The sequence below is a fragment of the Zeus faber genome (assembly GCF_960531495.2).
Source record: "Zeus faber genome assembly, chromosome: 1".
NCBI lineage: Eukaryota > Metazoa > Chordata > Actinopteri > Zeiformes > Zeidae > Zeus > Zeus faber.
Window position 1 is genome coordinate 35,150,886 of NC_137193.1, and position 20,761 is coordinate 35,171,646.

The 20,761-nt window shown below is 39.0% G+C and overlaps 1 protein-coding gene across 1 annotated transcript in view; it reads right to left on the reverse strand.

The window, feature by feature from the left end:
• The window catches only part of smad10a (SMAD family member 10a), a gene marked incomplete at its 3' end in the record, with an annotated part of 40,824 nt that overhangs the window by 16,540 nt on the left and 3,523 nt on the right, over nucleotides 1-20,761 (reverse strand). The window contains exons 4-10 of the mRNA XM_080023950.1: nucleotides 10,295-10,469; nucleotides 10,125-10,148; nucleotides 7,485-7,700; nucleotides 7,286-7,402; nucleotides 6,009-6,110; nucleotides 4,683-4,736; nucleotides 4,135-4,318 (exon numbers count right to left, since the gene is read on the reverse strand). Of these exons, the coding sequence (XP_079880076.1) occupies nucleotides 4,135-4,318; nucleotides 4,683-4,736; nucleotides 6,009-6,110; nucleotides 7,286-7,402; nucleotides 7,485-7,700; nucleotides 10,125-10,148; nucleotides 10,295-10,469 (872 nt within the window). The remainder of the gene's footprint in view (nucleotides 1-4,134; nucleotides 4,319-4,682; nucleotides 4,737-6,008; nucleotides 6,111-7,285; nucleotides 7,403-7,484; nucleotides 7,701-10,124; nucleotides 10,149-10,294; nucleotides 10,470-20,761) is intronic.

Below are 20,761 nucleotides of genomic sequence, written 5' to 3' on the forward strand. Positions count from 1 at the left end.
AGAGAGCAGAGAGTAAAGTAAAACACCTCTGCTCCCACGAAGGACAGACGAAGAAGGAGCAGCCGTTAAGGTATCAGAATGACCAACGAGGGTACATGCAAGACTGTCATTGCAAGAAAGTGTCCAACGCTCCAGAGGACCGGAAAAAACGACTGAGAATCATTAGATGTGAACTGAGATCACAATCCTAACGGAGGAAAAGATTGGTCACATCTGTGTGATCATCTTCCTCATCACCATCGCCATCGTCCTGCTGATCATCCAACACTGTAACACAGTTCCACAGTGGGACTTAAATAACAGCCGCTTCCCCACCTCACTCCCACTCACCAGATCCAGAACAACAGCCCCAAGTGAGAAATGAACGTTCTGTCACTAACATAGTCCACCCATGGTTAAATATTGACTTCACTTCACATCCAACAAAATACAGTGGTACTTTGACTTACGAGTTTAATTCGTTCCGTGACAGAGCTCATAATTCAATCTGCTTGTATAGCAAATCAATTTTCCCCATTGAAATTAATTGAAATGCCATTAATCCGTTCCAGCCCCCAAAAAACCACCCCAATTTTTTTGTTACTTGTTTTTAAATAAGAAAAATGTATTTATAAATAACAAATATTGTATAAAACCATAATAAAAGAGAATGTAAAGAAATAAACTGGTTTTATAAAGTGTATTTACCTTGGAGATCAGACGACTTGGACTAAGTACTACGCTCGTACTGCCTCGCCAATTCCATCACACGCACACCTCGCTCATGTTTTTCTAGGATTTCTTCTCAGTACTTACTTTCTTAGGACCCATGGTTAGAAAAAAAAACTGGCAAAATAACTGCACAAAAAGCACAAAACGTGAGCACAAAACACAAAAGAGATGCTTCCACGGTCAAGTTACGACGTGAAGTGAACGACTGAGACGCGGGATGCTGGCCGGATTCGCTCCCCACGCCAACTAGCGGCGGCTCGCTCCTTATAACTCACATTTTTGCTCGCAAATTAATTAAAAAAATAAAAATAAAATCGACGGAACGACGGCTCGTAACTCGGAAAACTCGTATGTTAGTGCACTCGTAAATCAAGGTACCACTGCATGTGGTGGAGGTTTTTTTTTTTTTTTTTTTTTTTTTTTTTTTTTTTTTTTTTTAAATCATTCAGTTTAAGAAGAGTATGGTGCGGATCATTCATGTTATGTATTTACTAAAATGCCTCACTCAGTACAAGCATCATTCCTTCTCTCATCTATATCAACGTCATGGGAAGAATTAAGATGCTAAGCATGTGCTACAAGTTTTCCAACCTATACTAATATGACTAAACTAATACATAATCCTATTGATAGAGACATGATACATTCTGTTGAAATGAAGCAAAGCCGTAAACAGTCACAGTATTTCACTATAATCCTTCTGAAGGACAACTGAACTGCACGAATGTACAAGTCTACTCAACTATAGTCCTTTCACGTGCTAGAATTCCTTTTTGTTATCAATCCGTTTGTTCTGATAAAATGAGTAACAGTTTCCCGGGAGTTCCAGTAGGAATAATGTAACCAAACTCAGATGATTTATAACTGGACAAGAAACAGTTCTAGACATCTGTTTGCTATATGGACAAAGGGCATACACAGGTCTGCCCAGGAACTGGGTTGGCATTTGCACACCAATTATGTTAGATATGCCAATGATGTTTTTAGCCATACAAGCTATGAAAGAGTTATGTGATGATTCAATGAAAGACCAAGCTGACACTTGGGACCTATTTGCTTGGCTTAGAGATGTGCTGGGGCCATGGACATCTACGTCCATAAAGATATTGATACCTATAGTGAAAATGTGTTTGATACTATGCTGCTGTCTAGCGTTTGTGATACCTATCCTTGCAAGATGATTACTAATATGATGGCAGGGCAGTTTGTCTTCATACCACTAGATGATTGGAAACCTTATGATGATGATGTTCAGACGTTGAGATGTGAAGATGTTCGTTTCATTATGTTTATCCTTACAAATAGGATGTGTTAGTCATTATGTTCACACAGTGAGTTTTGTTGTTGTCATTATTAAGCAATAGCCACTGCTTAATCTGCATAGCATTGTGTATTCGTGGAATCTCTCCATGTACATTTATTCCATAATTTGATTCATGATTCAAGTTGCACCTTCTGTGCAAGTTGTTTTTGGGTTTTTTTCATAGTGTGTTGTCTAGTACAGTGTAGATAAACGCTTATTGGTCTTTTCCTCTTCTGTAGTTAAATGTGGGAAGAGAGTTTTGGCCAATTTAAGGTTGAGATGTCCTGCGACTTCTGTCTGGGCTTATTTTTTGGTTACGTTTTTTTTTTTTAATGTGTGTTTCCCAGTTGATTTTAACTAGATAGAATTCTTGGACATCTCTGCAGGTATAATTGTATGGTTTTTCTCAATTTCATGAAAATCTTAGCATTATTGCATTTTCCTTGAGGTACTGCATATATGTACGACCGTATGTGTGTGTATGTGACAAATAATCTCTTGAACTTGAAGATATTGTGCCATTAGGAACAACAGGAGGGAGTGTGAGCGAGAATTCAGATGATAAATGAATGCCTTGAATGTTGTTTCATATGTCTTATATAAGACGATAGCCTTTTTTTTTAATCTAACATAGCTTTTAAAAACACATTGTCTTGGGTTTTTAATGACTCACGCAGAGCTCACATTGAAGAGACACTGTTCTTTAAGATAATGCCATACTGTATTGTAAAGACCAGACCACATGCCTTCTTTACTCAACCTTTTGTGGAGATAAGGATAAATCCAGGGGGCTTGACAGAGTATTGTGGTTTGTTTATAGCACAGTAAGATTGTGACTGTGACAGGAGTTTGACTGTTAAATCATTGTATGAGGGGAACACCAGGTAATATGTGAGTGGGGGGGCATAGTCTTGTGAATGACACCTAACCAGTGACACACAACCCCTCATAATATAAAGCCCTCTTCTACAGAAGCAAGGGCAGACTGGACAGCATCACTGTTTTAAAATGCATCTGTATCTTTCTCTTTATTCTGCAGAATAAACATCTTTAATACTGTTTTTTTCCTGTAGAAAAACAGGTTTATCTCATGGACCGTGCAGTAAGAATTCTCCGACATAACACACCATCAAAAACGCAACACACCAAAAAAAAATAACTAAAAAAAACACACACACACAATACTAAAATACAGACCAAATTGGAAAATTGATTAGTATGTTTTTCAAAATTAAAAATGGATAACAAACAAGGTAATCAATAAAAGTAAAAAACCTAAAGTTGCTTCTGTTGTTGTGTTACTAAAGGAAAGCTAGATTAGGTATTTAAAATTTTGTTGACTCATTATTTTGTGATTCACTTGCATAACAATTCACCAGAATACAGGAATAAAGGTCTTTGAAACTAAATTCCATCCCCCAGGAGACCAAGACCCTCCAACTAATGTTTTGTCAATGGGGTGGAGTTGGATTGAGAGGAGGTGGCAGCATCAGAGGGCTGGTTGGGTGGAATTTGGGCGGTGAGGTGGGGCGGTGTGCATGGGAGGTGGAGGCACCTGCAAGGAATTTTGTGGCACTGTGGGGCCTAAGGCAGGGCACCTTCTACAGATCTTGCCTAGGGCTCCAAAAAGAACAGAGCCAGCCCTGCCCAGACCAGAACCCTATTGAAAACCTTTGAGATTGATTGGAACGTCTACTGCAAGCCAGGCCCCATTGCCCAACATCAGTGCCTAACCTCACTGATGCTCTTGTGTGTGAATAGGAGCAAATCTTTGCAGCCATGTTCAAAAATCTAGTGAAAAGCCGACTCAGAACAGTGGATAGTGTGCAAGTATATAGATCATAAAGTGATGAAATTATATAGTTCACAAAGTGATGTTTTTATCCCCTAAAAAAACTTGATTAATATCCTGTCGTTAAACTGATGTTATGTATTTGTACCCAAATCCATCTCACTGACGAATAAACCTCTTGAATCTTGTGCAGAAATGTTTAATCATGTTTCTGCACATCAAAAAGTTGTTCACAGAACGCAGCATTATCTGTTAGTATAAACTGGGCTGAAGTTGAAATTAAACAGACAAGACACACATAAAAATCTAATCTGGGTGTGTTACAGACCTGGCTCTCTCGCTGGCATCAGTTCGGTGAACATTACTCAGCTGGCCCAGGCAGAAGCGGTCACCTCCGGAGGGATCAACATAGCCGTCCACTGTCACCATTGGGCAACTGGCACACACTTTGAACATCTCTCCAACCTGCACGTCCATTTCAAAGTAGGAGATAGAGCACCAGAACTCTGGGCCTGCATCACCAAAAAAATTGGTGTTTTAGTCTCTCAAAGGCAGCAAGTAGCGGAATGCTTGACTTTTCCAGTCTAAAATACAGTATACTGGGTCAGTGTCACAGTGTGCTATTAGAAGCTAATCGAATATTAAAGCCATTGCAGATGTTGAACTTATTGAAGGATATATTTGTTTTTTCCAACCATGCCCCTTTTTAGTCTCAGTGTTGAATAAACTGCAGATATAGCTTTTTGTACATGAGACAATTTTTGGTTATTGCTAGATTTTAGTATATGATGTACAGTATGCACCTCTCTGGTATCACGTTCTTTGTCTATCTCAAATTTACCAAGATTGGAAACTGTGAGGATGACTTGCTCTTACCAGGATGATTAGATACAGGAGGGGGAAAGGACGTTGAGCCATGATGCTGAGACCCTAAAGAAAGAGAGAAAAAAAAGCTAGGGCAAGTAGGAAGGAATGTTCTTTTTAAAGTTCAATTGTTCCCTCAAATCAGTAACCTGTTCACCCAAATTCAAAATGATTGCCTCAAATTACTTAATTAGTTCCCTTAAATCAATAATTTGTACCCACAAATTGATAGTACTATTGGCCAGAAAACCAATTGGTGGAAGGCCACTCTCTAATAGTGAGCGAAAAACTGAATGCATTTAATGAGAAAATCAGGGGGAAATTAATACATTTTTGTAATAATTCAAGGGCACAAATAAGTAATTTGAGGCAACATATTATAATTTAAGGGAATGATTAAACATTTTATTTCTCTTATCACACCCTGGGGGCTCTGTAGAAAACTATACAGCAAAAATATATGTATATCCCTACATATAAAATACTGTAGGTTGTCCTACTTTGATTGACTCTGGAAAGACTTTGGAATCACCTTCTATAAATGGTTAATTAATGAATCAAAACATTGTTACCAGTATATTTTACAGGTAACTATAAAATACAATTTGCAATGTGAAGAAATAAAACATTGTCAAAAAGACTACATGTAGAAGTATTTTAATAAATTCCAAGAACCTTATTTTTATGTCTAAATAAATCAACACTAAATTGTGTTTTGCCAGTTCACAAATGTAAAAACACACCAACCCAGATTTCAGACATGAGTTATTAAAAAAAGAAATCCTTATAAAATTATTTGAAACAAATAAATTCTACTTCTACCAAAATCTGACAGTAAAATGTTTAATTATTATTTCCATAGTACTAATAAGTCTGAGAGAAGAGGTATACTGTATATAATATAGATATAATATTAGCATAAAAACTTTCATCAAGTCTATTTAGAGGCATGTAATAAAGTTCATACATTTTATATGTTTATAATAATTATATATAAAATAAGTGTTATATAAAAAGTAATATATAATGCGATAATATAATGTAATACAAACGTAATAATTTATTTCCTACAAGAGTTAATCTGTAAGCCTTTAAAAGTTAATATATATAAATATTTCAGAAAATCAGGTTATAAATATGCCAATTAATTTAATCGGTCTAACAAAATTCAATTTTCTTGATTTTTATCCATAACCTAGTTCATTATATTTTTATTTTGGATATTACCTTCGGGGAATGTATAAAAAAACAATACAACATTTTCCAGAATTAACAGTCTATCTGTTTCTGAGTGTCAAAAAAGTGCTATTTCCATTTGTAATTTAGACATTATCTTACAAAAGTGGTTTGGATGAAGAAGAGGAGGTTGTTGCTGGCCATGACTATTCTGCTGGGATGCAATGGGAGTGTAGGATGCTGTGCTGCTTCCTGTCCAGGTTGCTGGATTTCATAGGGTTGAAGAGACATGAAATACAATATAAGAAGGACAGACATAGCAGCAGTGGAATCATTTCAGAATGCTGAATCATTGATGTGTATTATTTGTTTTCGTCTACTAGATGCCACCAGAGTGAATTCCACAGTACTGTGAATTATTCATTTTTGGCTGAAAACTCAATTCTGAATCAGAAACACTGAATGTCCATTCATTCATTCATTTCACAAACAGTTAATTGCATACAGAATGTAGTCATAATACACCAGTGAAATGATTAAATGTATGCATGAGTCACAACAATTGCGTCAATGCATTTTTCTCTGTTGGGGGTTCATTGTTATGAAAAGTGAATAAAATATGAATTTACTGTAACAAAATGACATTATATTTCATTCCATTTTTTTGTTGTATATTTACAGACCTATGTTACAAAGTGCCTTTGCATTCAGCACAATTGGTGTGACCCAGGCATTCAAAAACAATAGCGTATTGTAGCGACGTTTGTGTTATATCTCACATATGTCTCTGTGAATGTCTCAATATGCCAAGAGTATAACAGAAATGAGGTAGATCAAACCTATCATAATTAAACAGGTTTGTGATTGCATTGTGTTGTATTATATCTAAAAAAAAGTCTGATGATATTGTTCAAGTAAGAGATTTACTATCTTACTATGAATCACATTACACTTTGAGATAAAAAAGAATAAAATCCCAGTTTAGAAAAGTTGACATTCTTCAGAGGATGTAGCCTCCACAACAAAGACACTGTTGAAGTACAAACTATAAGCAGCAGCATGTAATTGTCGATAACTGTGAGGAATCCCCTTCAAGTGGGATGCAATCCTGTTTAAAAATAAACTTTGAATGGAGTTCACATTCACGAAGGGAATTATAGCATTCCTTCCACTGGCGGTCAATGACTCGTCAGCGACGCTCGCTAACATGAGCTACCATTCAAAGGGTCATTATGAGAGCCCATTTAGCCTATGTGAACAATGTATAGATAAACAGTAAATGACTTTGGGTTACTATTTAGTAAGGGCTTCATTTCAACACTCACTGTGAAAATTGGGCTGCAGGCTCCGTGTGTTTGTATTGTAGCCATTCTGTCCTTGGGTTTGTGATAGTAGGGGTTGAACCTGGGAGGATTGCTGGGGAGCCGGCTGAATGGCACTTTGGGTAGGGGTGGACGGGGCTGGGGCTGCAGCTACAGGGGTCATGGATGACACAATCTGCAGGAGACCATCACTGTTCTCCCCCTGCAAAGCCGGCATGGAGCCTGAGCTGGACCCTGTTGCGGATCAGAGCAGACTAAATAAACTGGAGGAAGTTAAAGATCAAAGCGATGGTATCGAGATGGAAACAGCTCTTACCTGTGGGTGAAACAGGAAGGTTGGTGTAGGGATTAACAGATTGAGGCCTGTGTGGCAACTCGGAACTCAGCTGCAGACATGGCAGGGGCTGGCCAAAATGGTCTGGAGTTGGCAACTTAAGGGCTCCCTGTTGGTCAGATGGGGATATACTAGGTGGGATGTCCATCTGAATACAATCATGGATGTATTCCTCCTTGATTAGTCTGCCTGGTGTGGCTGCAACAACACAGGTGTAAGTTAAGGTAATAGAAAACCCTTTCTTTTAAGGTTATCACAAGCAGGCAACATCAACACAATACATCATTACCAAAGGGGGGAATCCACTCACATATCACTCACTGAGTGATGTCGCTCAACTCACTGATGATAATAATCAATAACAATAATAACAATAATAATAATAATTAAGTGAATGATAAAGTATTAATTCAATAATTACAAAAACAATGAGCATTTAGTGTATCATTTTTTTTTCCTTACTGCAAAGAATCCTACATTTCCAAAGTCCAGGTTTAATAGATTCAAAGGCAGAAATACAATATGGCATGGACTCTGCTGACTCTGCCTGACTCTACCACGCACATGCTTGACTCTCATATAAGTTCAAGACAACTTACTTCTGGGGTTTTGAATTTGCAAAGCACACAAATTGTACATTATTGTAATTGGGCTAAACATAAAAACATTTTCATGAAAACATGAATTGATGATAGTCAGCTCTTAAAATAAAGAGGGTGACAACCCAACAGCCAGTAAAACGACAGCCTGACATCACTGAGAAGCAAGGCCAATGGCCTTTATCAGGGGAAAAAAAACAAGAGGAAAAAAAAAGAAGGAAGAGGGCCTCGTGTCTGCAAATTAATGTGCTGGGTAGACCTTATACATTTCTACAGTTATGTGCAAAGCGGTCCATGTCAGAGCTGAAGGTGGAGAGGCTAAATACTGTCGCACTCCACAGAGCACCCTCTAAACCGGTGGCAATGAAATACCTAAAACTAAAAAAAACATTAGTATGAATTGAGTTTGGACAACAGTATAACTGACGTTCTTTATTCGTCAAGTGTCGTTTTTATTTATTATTGGGAGAATAAAAAAAAAATTGAATCAAACTGCAATATCGACAGAGCTGGAACGGAGCTCGAGCAGGGTGCAAATTGTACTTGAAGAGAGGGAGACAAACTCCAGGCAATTTACCCCCTGGATATTTAACATTTCGCAAGGTTCCTTGAGGAAAATGCATAGCAGAGCTGAAAGGCTGCTTATGAGGCAATTAACAATTATCACTGTTGATTAAATGTATCAAATTTGTAATTATCCTTATTTTTGTTATTATGTTATTATTATATGGTCATCATTGTTGTTGAATATAATTAATTATCATCATTCCTGTTAGTATCTCTGATAGTCATAATAAAGTATCATGGACTGGCCGCTCCAAGGACACCTTAAGCCATACGTAGCCGTGGATTTTGGTACTGACATATGGGTACCAATGACCTTATTGGTCAAATTGATAAATTACAATATAGGAATGAAGCATTCAGATAATTTAATTTCCATGTGGACCGGTGTTAATATAACAGTACCTAAATTAACTTACTTCAACTGCATTACAAACTGAATCATTACACAAGTTACCAAAAGATCTCACAACCAAGGCTAAATGGCTGAAGCTTTTGGGAGACATTTTGACACAGGAATGGTCCCTTTCATGGTAGACCGCATTTATCAATTGGGGATACTTAATAGTGGTTTCAGTTGTCGGATACCTCTGTAATAAAGTATATAAAAATTAATATCCATTGCCTTATACTAGTGAATGGATGTAAAGCCCCCCTCAGCAGCTTGAGCCTGGATTCAATTTTAATGTATATCTTCAAAACTTTGTTTTACACCTTTTTGAAATATGAAAAGCAGTAACAATAACTTCAATATTTTGATTAATATTATTTATATTGAAAGTGGTGAGATTGGACATTTGGACTTCTGATGTATGTTTTTGAGTCTTTGCCAAGCCAGGGAGGTCAATGGAGAGTGGAAAAAAATAAAATCTTTAATCTCTTCACGGCAAAGTTCCTGGCAAAAGTGAGTATAAGGACTTATATTGACATTTACTTTTATTCATTGTTCAGATGCTTTTGTGCAAAGCAAACAAAACCATTTCATTGATTCCTTACAGCATCTTGCACCTAAATCGGGTTGAATTTAGATGCACTTTAGACAAAAGCTTCTGTTCAGTGAATAAATAAAAATTTATATGTAAATACCTGAGCACCCTATTTCAAAATTCAACAATATATAAATAAATAAATAACAGAAATTTGCTTATTTTGAAGTCCAAAATTTCACTTCCAGCCACAATATTTGCTTGTGTTCATCAGAACAAGCTCAATTTCCACTCTGAAAGTAAGAACTATTACTGGCCCCTAACAATAAGCACAGTTATGCATGTTTGTGACATTTTGTGACATTTTTAGTGGTTAATGCGATAGAGTGTATGACGTGGGACCATTTCATTGTATAAAATAAATAAATAAATAAATATATAAATAAATAAAGTGTCCTGTGGCATAATAAAGGTTGGGAAACACTGCTTTCAAAGAACATTGATGAAAATTGATGCAAAATTTTAAAACCTACCTGTATTGTGCAGACTGAGACCCACTGCAAGAGAGGAAAAGGACAGAATATTTGAGGAAGTATCCCTTCAGATGACATTTACAATTTCTTGGTACTAGTGTTAAACAGTTAAAAGTTGTTCAAAATCTACTGAAGCTACAGCCATGTGTTAAAGTATGAAGCATACCTACCGATACCTGGTGAAACCACCCTCTCGTAGTGGTAGGGGTTGACACAGACATTGTCATACTTCAGGTCAAAGGCGTACTGACAGCACTTGACATGCTTCAGTTCATTTTTGTGGAGATCTGGCCAGCGCCATAGCCTCGCATAAATGACGTGTGGAAACCCTTTCCTTCCCGCCACCTCAAAAGAAAAGATTGCAAGAGTATGTCTGAGTAACTTGATTCATTGGTATGTAGAAAACAGCCACAGGAATAAAACATGTGATTTTTGCTTCATGGTCCAGATTATATTTGCATAGTATACAGGAGGGAGGGAATCGGTTATTTAATAATTAAAAAAGCACTCCACCCAAAACTGTGTTTTCATTGTTGTTAGATTCCCTAAGAGCCATAACTTTGACTACACAGATGACTATACAGACTCTTACTATACTACTGTAAGCTGTAACAAATTTATTACAGCATCGAAAACAGTGTAAGTCAAGAAAGAGATGACAAATAAAATGAAATAAAAATAACACATCTATCAGCAAAAGTTGGCAAGGAGTATCACTTGTACAGACTGTGTTAGAATGTTAACTAGTGAGCCCAATATGGGCAGATACAAATTTGAGTATTACAGAAAAATGTGGCATTACATCCGCAGTCTTAATAATAACAACAACAAAAAGTATAATAGTACCTATGCTGATAATAGCAATAATGGTAGAACCAATAATAATGATAACAATTACAACTGCAAAAAAAGATAAACTGAAGGGAGGAGCAAAAGGAAATGTTCAAGGCTCTGGAGAGTTAAGCAATGCTGCAATAGAGCAATTATTTTCCTGAACTGGGCCATAAATTGCCAGCCTTTGATTGGCCTTTTAATTTCCCTTCTGACTTACCCCCTCCTTTTTTTATTAGAGTGGGTGTGCATTTGTCCATGTCAATGTGCAGAGTACAATTCAGACTCATAATCCAAAGTGGTATTATAAATGTCCGTGTGCAAAGTACAATCCAGATTTATAGTCAGAAGAGGTAATATAAATGTACATGTGCAATGTATAATCCAGATGAATAATCCAAAATGGTCATATAAATCAACTTGAATCAATTCAATCTATTGGCCACTGGCACGAAAGGAACACCTGTAACACTCTGTAATGCACGGTGGCGGGATGAGCCGGTGGCTGAAAGTGCTTCTCATCAGCCTCAGCTCAATGTAGAGAGGATGAGGAGGGGTTTTACAAGACAGTGAATGGCCTTCGTCTTCATCCTCCTCCCTGCCGCAAAACTCCAGACTGTCCAATTCATGCCCAACGAAAGGGCTGGCATTCCTCACCAGCTTGGTTATGGAAATTGCAAATAGACATGTCCCTTTGAAGAAATTGACTTCTCAATCGAAATGTGCTCTGTGAATAGATGATACACTGAAGACTCTCACGGCTCGGGGACATGAGGCCATGAGGTTTGTTGTTCTTTATAGTTCACTAGACAGAAAGTCATTTGACACCATACGCAAGAAGTGACCAGGGTGAACAGGGTGAAAAAACTTTTAATTAACAGAGAATTTATGATGTGGAATCTGATGGCATGTGTCTGACTAAACCACTTGAGATTGCAAATGATTTAAATAATTTTTGGTAGGTGAAGTCTCCAAGCTCGGGAAGAGTGTGGACTCCAGTGTCAATTTTAACACCCGCTCATTACTAATTAAGGACTTATGAAGGACAGAAACTGAATTTCACATTTTTTATGACGGGTAGGTTGAAAGGTCGTTGAGCCGTCATACTGATGTCTGCTGGTACAGACAACTTTTGGTATCTAACTGATAAAAATGACAGTGTTATATGTATCAAAACCAATCTGTCACATTTTAAATAGACGTCCAATTAGTGGAGTGTGTCTAAAATAATGAAAGGAGGGGAAGTTTATTCTACTTCCCAAAGCTTATCTGCTTTCAGCGGCTTCAAAAGTAGGCCTATCAGCATATATCTCTGATAGTCATAATAAAGTATCATGGACTGGCCGCTCCAAGGAAACCTTACCACGTGTATGGCATAAGCTTTTGGCAATAATATTTATTATTTGGAAATAATAATATTATTTTTTACTAAAATTGATCTAACTACCCTCTATATAGCATGCATATGGGGCTGGTCATTCAACCTGGCTGGGATTGAAAGATCAATGCTGGTTGGTACAGTTGGACTCTAGGGCTGTCTTCAATGTGCTTGATCACAATCTTTTAATTTGTCAAATAAAGTGTCATCGTTTTAAACCTTCGGCCTTTTTATGGTTAAAGAGATATCCGTCCTTTAGGTCACATAGCGCTTCTTTTAATGGCAGCCTGCCCAGTGGCAGGGGCTCGACTGTGCCCCAGCAGAGTTGCCCGGGCCCCATCCATTTTTCCATTTCCACCAATGACCTCACTACTGCTATCGGAGAGGCTAGTTTGGCCTTGTATGCAGATGATTCCACTGTTTTCCACATGTTTAGAGGGTTCTGTCCAGTGAGCTCAGCATTGTACACAATTTGATTAAAATGGACAAGCCTGTACTCAACATAGCAAAAACAATATGCAGTTTTTGGATCTAAGCAGGTGTTAGAATGTGACGCTAAACCTGATGTATGGATATCTAAATTACCCATCCAAGTACTCTTCTATGTTGAGAATCTTAAATTACTTAAAGGGGACATTATGAAAAACTCACTTTGTGCAAATACATTTTGGGCTCTGATGGGGCTACTAACACACAAACTGTGAAATAAGACAACCGTGTCAGTTTTTTGTGGCCACCCTATTTTAGAAAACAAGCCGTTCAGATTTGCTTCTCTTTCCTACATCAAGAGGAGGCTCGTTAGAATAATAACGTCCCCCATCTGAGTATCTTCAACCATGGCTTGAGAAAAACCCTTGCGAAGGTGCCCTCCACCCCCACCACCATGCACTGGATACGCTAGCATGGGAACTGCTGTGTTGTTGGCTGCACAGACCAGCACAAATCTTGTAAAGAAAGAAGAGTCAATACCAACTGCAGATGGGAGAAATGTATGTATTCAAAAAATAATTGTGCTGTGTTTCTTTTGCCGTTTTTGAGGCGTACCTGTCCACCCTCCCGTTTTTCCTGGGATTCCCCCATATATTACCGTTCTCTCCTGATGTCCTCCCATTTTAATATTTTCCCGTAAATCCCCTGTATTTTTAACCTTTCTAAAAATAAAAAGGTTAGCTGTGTACCACATGATCAGAGCAATTTCTGTTCCGCAGCGCGATTCTCCAAACAAAACCAATAAAAAGAGTGTTTTTATTGTAGATTTACTTATTTGCTCTCTTTTCTAACAAAATGAAACAAAAAAAATCTCTGTGCGTAACGGGGCGATATAGAGATTATAGAGGTGATATAAAGCGACACACAACAGCCTTTTCTGAACAGGAGGGGTATAGACTAAGCATGTTAGAAATCTGAGTGGAATTTTCAGCAAAAAAAAAAAAAACCTTCAAAAAAACCTTGACAGACATGTTTTGGGGACCTCAGTTGCCTATATTAACTTGTTGAAAAATAGTATAATATGGGACCTTTAAGATGTCAACTACCTTACAATAACACTGGTCCATTGTTCTTGTAAACAAAGTAAACCTGTTCCGTTGCTGCTGCAGGTTCCTGCTATTAAAGAAATTTTGTTGTGGACAGACAACTTTTTGAAAACGATGTGAAAATGCTAGTGTGGGCATGGCCTATATCTCACGGCCCTAAATGCAAATTTAAAAAAATTATTCTTGGCATCAGAGCATTGATACAGTATCATAGGGAAAAACACCGATACTAGGCAATATTGATTTTTATAATATAAATATAATTTTTTTTTTTACTAATATACTAATAATAATATTTTTTATCATACAATATTATTATTAGTTACTATTTTTGCTATTGATTTTGTTCGGGAAGAATCCTCTGAATTTTGAAATCAAAAACTATTTGAAACAGAAGAAGGCCAAAGCTAAGAACACGGTTTACGTCTGTTTTGAAACCGTATATCACAAACACCTCGTGGTTTAAGTTTCATCCAAATAGATCCACATACGGAGTAGAAATTATTAGAAAAAAACGACCAAATTTGACCTCAATTACAGCCACTGTCAAATGCAATCAAGGGCAAAATATGTCCATTTCGGCTAAAAGTATCTGGAACACAACAATGACATAAGCTACGAACATTGTTGAGGTGTGGTTTAAACAGTTATGTCACAAGAATTTCTTGGTTAAAGTTTCATCCATATCGGTCCACATACGGAGCATAATTTCCTGCTTGACTGAAATGCCACTGATCATAAACAAAATTAACAAGATGAGATTTACAGTGCCATGCTTTATGAAGTGATCATACTATTTACAATAAATGTGCATGTTTGGTTCAGAATGTACATTGGTACCGTGTCCAGTGTGCGGTGTACTCTGTTGCTCTGTAGTGGTTAGAGATTACAAACAATGCGTTTGTGTGTGTATTTATGTAGCTTGTTACCTGGTAGATCAGTTTGATCAATATTTTATCTCTGTGGTCCCCATTACTTTGCCGGATTAATGAAAAATACGAAAAAAAAAGTAGTCAGAAAAGACTCGTGACCACGTCAAGTCCGCTCGAATGTGCAAAAAGCGAGCCATCGGAAAAATAGAACGAAACTTATTCAAAATGTAATTCATGGAAAAAGTCACCACCAAAATTATGTAAGTTCGACTACTACTGTAAATCTCTGTAAATACGTATGCCTAAGTAAATACATCATAATTGACACACACAAAACACAATGTCACCTACCGTCACTGAGACTGCTAATGTACTTACACACAACAAAGTAAGTTATAATAATAACAAAGTTTGGTTTAAAGTAAAAAATAAACGGTTGTTTTAAAGAAACATCATGAATAAACAATATCCTACAGCTAAACTTAACAAACGAAAATGAAAAGGCAAAAGGTGTTAAGATTTGACAAGTTCTTCATAATAATTCTAATGCCAAATGAATGTTAAAGTTCCATAAATGTTGTCTGCTTTACAACATGGACAAGTAATTTATTAAACTGAATTTTCCAATTGTAGATTGAGAGAAAAAATACAATGTAGTAGTAATTACAGCTTGTATTTATTATATTTATTAATTAACATGTATTTATTATTATTGTTATGCAAAGTAATTACAAAGTTTGTTTTTGTTATTGTGCCAGATGCCGAAAAATAGCCGAAAGTCTAAGACAATAAAGAAGCCATTGTCCAAAAATCCAGTCCTCAAGCTCACAATATTCTAAAATAAATAAATAAACAAATAAATAAATAAATAAATAAATAAATAGGACTGAAGAATTAGTTTAACAGCAGTTCTTAAAAACAAGACCAGAGAGATTATGTTCTATCCATCCATCCATTTTCCACCGCTTATCCGGGGCCAGGTCGCGGTGGCAGCAGGCTGAGCAAGGAGCTCCAGGCCCCCTTCTCCCTGGCAACGTTTTCCAGTTCCTCCTGGGGGACCCCGAGGCGTTCCCAGGCCAGCTGAGATATACAGTATAATCCCTCTAGCGCATTCTGGGTCTACCCCGTGGTCTCCTACCAGTGGGACGTGCCCGGAAAACCTCCAAGGGAAGGCGCCAGGAGGCATCCTGATCAGATGCCCAAACCACCTCAACTGGCTCCTTTCGACGTAAAGGAGCAGCGGCTCTACTCTGAGCTCCCTCCGGATGTCCGAGCTCCTCACCCTATCTGTAAGGCTGAGCCCAGCCACCCTACGGAGGAAACTCATTTCGGCAGCTTGTATTCGCGATCTCGTTCTTTGGGTCACTACCCAAAGCTCATGACCATAGGTGAGGGTTGGGACGTAGATGGACTGGTAAATTGAGAGATTTGCCTTCCGGCTCAGCTCGCTCTTCACCACAACGATCCGGTACAACGCCCGCATCACTGCTGACGCCACACCGATCTGCCTGTCCATCTCACACTCCATTTTCCCCTCGCTCGTGAACAAGATCCCGAGATACTTGAACTCCTTCACTTGGGGCAGCAACTTGCTCCCAACCCGGAGGGAGCAATCCACCGTCCGGCAGAGAACCATGGCCTCAGACTTGGAGGTGCTGACTCTCATCCCGACCGCTTCACACCCGGCTGCCAACCGCCCAAGAGCGTGCTGGAGGTCACGGTCTGATGAAGCCAACAAAACCACATCATCTTCAAAAAGCAGAGATGCAATTCTGGGGTTCCCAAACCGGACACTCTCCTCACCTCCGCTGCGCCTTGAGATGCTGTCCATGAATATCACAAACAGAATCGGGGACAAGGGGCAACCTTGGCGGAGTCCAACACCCACTGAGAACGTGTTTGACTTTGTGCCGAGAATGCGAACACAGCTTTCACTTTGGTTGTACAAGGCCCGGATGGCTCGAACCAACGGCCCCGGTACCCCATACTCCCTCAGTACCCCCTATAGGATGCCCCGAGGAACCCGAGGTCAAAAGCCTTTTCCAGGTCCACAAAACACATGTAGACTGGATGGGCAAACCCCCACGACCCCCCCAGCAACCCTGCAAGGGTAAAGAGCTGGTCCACTGTTCCACATCCAGGACAGAATCCGCATTGCTCCTCCTGAATCTGAGGTTCGACAATCGGCCGGAGCCTCCTTTCCAGCACCCTGGAGTAAACTTTCCCGGGGAGGCTGAGCAGTGTGATACCCCTATACTTGGAGCACACCCTCCGGTCCCACTTTTTAAAAATGGGAACCACCACCCCGGTCTGCCACTCCACAGGTACTGTACCCGACATCCTCTGCCCCTGAGGACGTATTGATCTGGTTCAGGAGTTCCTCAAAGAGCTCTTTCCACCGCCCGACAATATCCCCAGTCGGGGTCAGCAGTTCTCCTACCCAGCTGAACACAGCCTGAGCCAAGCCCTGCTTTCACTTTCTGAGTCGCCAAACAGTTTGCCAGAACTTCCTTGAGGCCAACCAGAAGTCCTTCTCCATAGCCTGCCCGAACTCCTCCCACACCCGGGTTTTTGCTTCAGTGACCACCGAAGACGCAGCCCTTCTAGCCTGCCGGTACCTGTCCACTGCCTCGGGAGCAGGCGGAGCCCCTTCCAGGACGCCACCCAGGGACTCCCAAGAAGGCCAAATACTCTGAACTGGTATTTGGTGCATAAGCACACACAACAGTCAGAGCTTTCCCCTTAGCAACTTGTAGTCGCATAGAGGCGACCCTCTCGTTCACTGGGGAGAACTCCAACACAGCGGCACTCAGCCGGGGGCTCGTGAGTATCCCCACACCCGCCCGGCACCTCTTACCTTGGGCAACTCCGGAAAAGGAGAGAGCCCAGCCCCTCTCCAGGAGTTTGGTTCCAGAGCCAGTGCTGTGCATAGAGGTGAGCCCCACTTTATCTAGTTGCTACCGCTCCACCTCCCGCACCAGCTCCGGCTCCTTCCCCGCCAAAGAGGTGACATTCCACGTCCCTAGAACTAGTCTACGATGCCCAGGTCTGGCTCTAGGAGGGGGCCCCGGAGATTATATTGCAATAACAAAATTGCAACACAGACTATGTTGAATACAACATTCCAAATGTTTACTGAGCCATTTACTGAGCCATTACTGCGTTGTACAATAAAGCTATGCCAATTGATGAGCAATTAAGAAATTATTGTTAAATAATAATGATGCATGTTTATTAACTATTTATGGTAATACATGTGCAATTATTAAACAGAGATCCTGTTATACAATCGTTGATTCACATGCAGGAAACAAAATTGGGCTACATGAATATGACTCGCCCAATAGTTATGTAGCTTACCAATACAACATTAAATCTGTCTATAGTCCTTTCTCTAATACTAATAATTAATTTAGTCCAAGTCTACCAATATTTGAAATCGCAGGAATAGAGACAGATGTTATTGACACCCAACGACAACAAAAAGTAAGTGAATAGTATGAACATTCCAATAGCAAAAAATACAATGACGACCACACCTGCCCGAACTGTAATAGATTCCAACTAGGGATGCCACGGCGAGGAATTTTTCCCACCGGTGAATAAACTCATGACAACGACAGGGGGTCTCCGTTATGCACGGGCGCTAATTACGGATGGAAGGAGACAGGTCCAGATCTTTCCCTGATCTAAGCTAGCCTTCTCTCCTCTTCTTCTTCCGTGATAAGCAGACTGTGTTGCGACCATTTTCACTTTTGTAGCACATAAGTATCGATAACACACGTTTTCATTTGATGAACGTCAGCGCTGATACGCGAAAATGAACTGAATGTTTTTATTTATGTTTTATTTCTCTTAAAAAAAAAAAAGTGTAAACAACGGTGGGGGCAGTGGGCAAGTAATGTAATTGGTGTACACCCAAATACAGTGTAACACCGGTAAAACCGATAACCGCAGCAACCCTAATTGCAACTCACAGAGAAATACAAGGGCAACATCAATGGCACTCTAGTCTAAGACGAGACAATAAAGAAGTCATTGTCCAAAAACCCAGTTGTCATGGTCAGTCACAGTATTAAAAACAAAAAGTAATGAAATGTTCACAAGTAATGAAAAAAATGCTAATGGGAAAACTTTAAATGTAAGTGTTGATTGTATCAGTGTTAAGAGGCTCATTTCACCAGGATGATTTACAATTTAAGTTGTAATTCCCAGTTCAGAATTACAACTTACATTGGACGAAGTTGCAGCACTCGGCCACAAAGACATAGATTCTTGTCATAATGAAATACCTTGATAGGAATCTTAACAAAACATTACGTTAATTAATGATGTCTTTAATGGGCTAATCTTGTATCATAGTGTTATTCCTGTTCATTCCAACATTCAAAACAATCAATGCTCTAATTATCAGGTTGGAGAAATACATGTAAAAGTCATGAAGCCAGCATTGTCAACAAAAATAGTCAGAGTTCGTGGCGAGGACAGAGAATTACTGGAGTGTTACGTTGCTGACATCATGATGGAAATGAAGCTCAGCCTTTGGCAAGACCAAATTAAACATGCGACCACAGGACAATCATACACAATGAAGATGCCGAGCTCCTTACTATCAAGACGACTGTGTATCTGACAAGTACCAAGAACGGCATCATTGTTCCGGGATCAGACGTAGAAGTCGCAGAGAACGAAACTGACATCAAACTGAATTGTTTGAAATAGTGGGCACAATAAGAGCCACTCATTTGACAAACAAACATGTATGCATCAAGAAAATTCTAACCTTGATGACGACCACACATGTCAAAACAGTAATAGATTCCATCTCAAGGATAAATACAACTGCAACATCAGTGGCAGTGGTAGAAATCCCCAGTGATGCAATGCAACCTAACGTGGACGTTACACAAACAATAGCAATAATCTGTCATGCACCGTTACCTGGTCAGATTTCAAATTACCAACTTGATGACAAACTTTTCTGCCATCCAACGACAATTTATCACAGGTGGCTATCGATCTATCTATGTCACAATTACAAATTCAAATCAATGGTTGATGTCTGGTTAAAATAGAAATGCTTCAAATGTAATTCCATGAGTGTTGGCTTCATGAAATTACGTGGACGTACCTGTAGTATCCATCTGTACGCAGATGCCACAATCTTATATTGTTTGGCTGACTCCATAATGGGCTATTGACAATCTGCAACTTCCTTTTAATGTTCTTCGAGAGGCACTTATTGATTTCAAACTAGTGTTAAATGCTGAAAAAACTAAATACATGCTATTCACAAGAAATAAGGAAATCTATTCTAGCAAACTTCCCATTAGCACTTTAGTCGGTACAGCTATTGAAGGAGTCACACACTATAAATACTTAGACATCTGGATTGATGATAAACTAACTTTTAAAGTTCATAGTCATAAATTGGTTTAAAAGCTGCAGCCGAAACTTTGCTTTCTTTATCGAAATAAAACCTGCTTTCCCATGTTTAGTAGAAAAATAATTGTTGAGACTGTATTACTTTCTGTCTTGGATCATGGTGATGTGATATATAAACATGCGGCTGTTACCACCCTTAAGCCCTTAGACGCTATATATCACTCTGCAATTAAATGTATTACTGGTGATGCCTACAATACCCGTCATTGTACTCTCTATGAAAAAGTTGGCTGGACCTCTCTCTTTGCAAGACGAGATCAACACTGGTATATATTCATTTAAAAAACACCCCTAAAAGAAAAGGAACCAGGTCACAATACTTCACTATTACACCTCAATGTAGGAGCTTATCAAACCCGCTCACAGGATTGGATTACATTGATGTTGCGCTGGTCAACTCCGAACTCGGAAAGACTGCTTTTAAATGTTGTGCTCCGGACTAATGAAATAATCTACAATGCACTTTAAATATTGATTGCTTGACACCATTGGGACATTTTAAAAACACGCTTATGAAACTCATTGTTTTAGAATGTATTTGTTTTAACCACCAATGTTTTTAACCAATATTGATGT